Source organism: Cornus florida, unplaced genomic scaffold, assembly GCF_030987335.1.
Source record: "Cornus florida cultivar Cherokee Brave unplaced genomic scaffold, ASM3098733v1 CherokeeBrave_3.0.0_Hap2_Chr03, whole genome shotgun sequence".
In the NCBI taxonomy this organism is placed as follows: domain Eukaryota; kingdom Viridiplantae; phylum Streptophyta; class Magnoliopsida; order Cornales; family Cornaceae; genus Cornus; species Cornus florida.
The window spans coordinates 11362212-11364560 of NW_026775573.1; the positions used below are offsets into that span (position 1 = coordinate 11362212).

A 2349-nucleotide genomic window follows, 5' to 3' on the forward strand; every position below is an offset into this window, starting at 1 on the left:
TTCATTTTTTGCATTGTATAATTATACATGTTAGATTTTATTTTGAAGAGATACGTGTATCAATTCATATGTTGAAATGAACTAAAAAGGGGGGGGGGGGGGGGGGATTTTGTTTATATTTCATTGCTTAGGCATGTTAGAACTGAGTTGAGATGTGGTAATCTTAAAGATGGGGATTATCCAGACTGACATATTGGGACGTCTACTTCATACAATTTTTGGGATTATTCAATTAAAATTAGTTTTTCCCATTTTTACATTGTACAATTATAAATATTAGATTTTATTTTAAGAGATACGTGTATCAATATTCATATGTTGAAATGAAGTTTAAAAAGAAAAAAAACAAAAGTGATTCTGCATATATTTTCATTGGTGAGGCATGTTAGAACATAATTAGGATGTTGTTGTCTTAGATATGGGGATTATTCACATTAACGTATTGGGACGTGCTCTTCATACACTTATGGGGATTATTAAATTCAAATTAGTTGTTCCCTTTTTTGTATTGTATAGTTATAAATGTTATATTTTTGGAAGAAATGTTTTATGCAGTTCATTAGTGATATATGACCAAACTAAGTTGGGATGTGCAACTCTTAAGTGGTCATTGGTGTTCCTATATTTTAAATTTAAGTTCTTCCATTATCGTTTCTATTTTATATACCTGCAGTAAGTTAGAAAGAGCATTGGATTTGGTTTAAATTTCATGAGTGACACATTATGTTACTTAAATTATGTTGTAGGTTAAAAATTTTACTCCTTTCGATGGAAGATGAAATGATAGATATTGAAGACACAACAAATGTTGTAGTTATAGAGCCCTAACTGAATCAATGGAAACCAAGGTTTAAGATGGAGTTTGATATGGAACAAGAGGCATACGAATTTTATAATGCATATGGGGGTAGAGTTGGATTTAGCATCCAGATGGAGTATTTTAGTAATAGCCGTAAAACTGAGAAACTTTTAACGAGGTTGTTTACTTGTTACAAGGAGGGTGTTAGGAAGAAGGATAGAAGGGACAAACATACAACGACTCCGCGAGTTGAAACAAGAACTGGTTGCGGTGCACGAATTCATATTAAATATGATGAAGCAAAGGGAAAGTACTTAGTTGATAATTTTGTAGATAGTCACAACCATCCCTTGATAATTGATGAATGCACCCACATGATGCCGTCGCAGAGATGTATTTCTAGCATCCAGGCCATAATGACCAGCATACAGAATAAGCTTTAATATGGTGAGGCAGCATGGCTCACCAATTATTTTGTCACTTATGCTTATGATGATCCTTCATTTTTCTATGCCTTATAGTTGGATGCTGAACAGATGATAACCAATATATTATGGGCAGATCCTAAAATGATAACTGATTATGGCCATTTTGGAGATGTTGTAACTTTCGACACTACGTACAAACTTCTACATGGCAACTGTCCTTTTGCATTGTTTTTGGGTGTTAATCAACACCAGGAGACGACTGTATTCGGGGCAGCCCTTATGTATGATGAGACGTCAGATTCATTTGTGTGGTTATTTGATACTTTTTTGAAAGCGATGCCTGGAAAGATACCAAAAACAATTTTGACTGATTGAGATGCAGCAATGGCGAAGGCTTTGATGCAGGTAAGTTGAATTAAGATCTCCACTCCTTTTCATATACTGAAAATACCTGTAATGCCTAATTGATACAATGAAGTAAATAATGGGAAGATGTTTATTATTCTAACATATCCTTTATTGTGATTATGGTTAAAGCATTTATGTACACATAATGATTGTATAGGGAAGTACATGAAGCATGTGGTAATAGATGAATAATGATTTTAATAAGCATCTATGCGTAAATGTATTTTCTTGTAGTTGCAGAAATTGGAAACAACCAATAATATGATAAAATAAGAATAAAATATATATTTTATATGTGTTTTCCTACTATAGCTATAAATTGGTTGTTAGGTTTGATTAAATTTAAATGCATTCAATGGCCCATACATGTTGTTAGAATAAAGTTCGAGTTTAAAAATATTATACTGTGTTGGAATATTATAATTTGGTGTTTAGGGTTTATTTTAAATGTCATGACTGAAACATGATTTTATGTTTTAGGTCATGCCTGGTACAAAACATCATCTATGTACGTGGCATCTAATGCAAAATGCACAAAAGCATGTTGAGTTCTTGTTTAAACGTGATGAACGCATCAAGAATGTGATATCTAAATTAATGTTCGAAATTGAGGAGGAGGAACAATTTATGTCAAAATGGGATTCAATGCTAAGGGTGTATGATCTTGTTGGTAACACATGGCTTGAACATTTGTTTAGCTTGAGACATAGATGG

At 32.7% G+C, this 2349-nt stretch overlaps 1 protein-coding gene across 1 annotated transcript; it reads left to right on the top strand.

Moving 5' to 3' along the window:
• The first annotated feature begins 855 nt into the window (after positions 1 to 855).
• LOC132301103 (protein FAR1-RELATED SEQUENCE 5-like) lies at positions 856 to 1602 on the top strand. The gene is made up of 2 exons (XM_059798385.1): positions 856 to 1128; positions 1321 to 1602. The coding sequence occupies exons 1-2, from the start codon at positions 856 to 858 to the stop codon at positions 1600 to 1602; spliced, it is 555 nt and encodes a 184-aa protein (XP_059654368.1).
• The last annotated feature ends 747 nt before the right edge of the window (positions 1603 to 2349 follow it).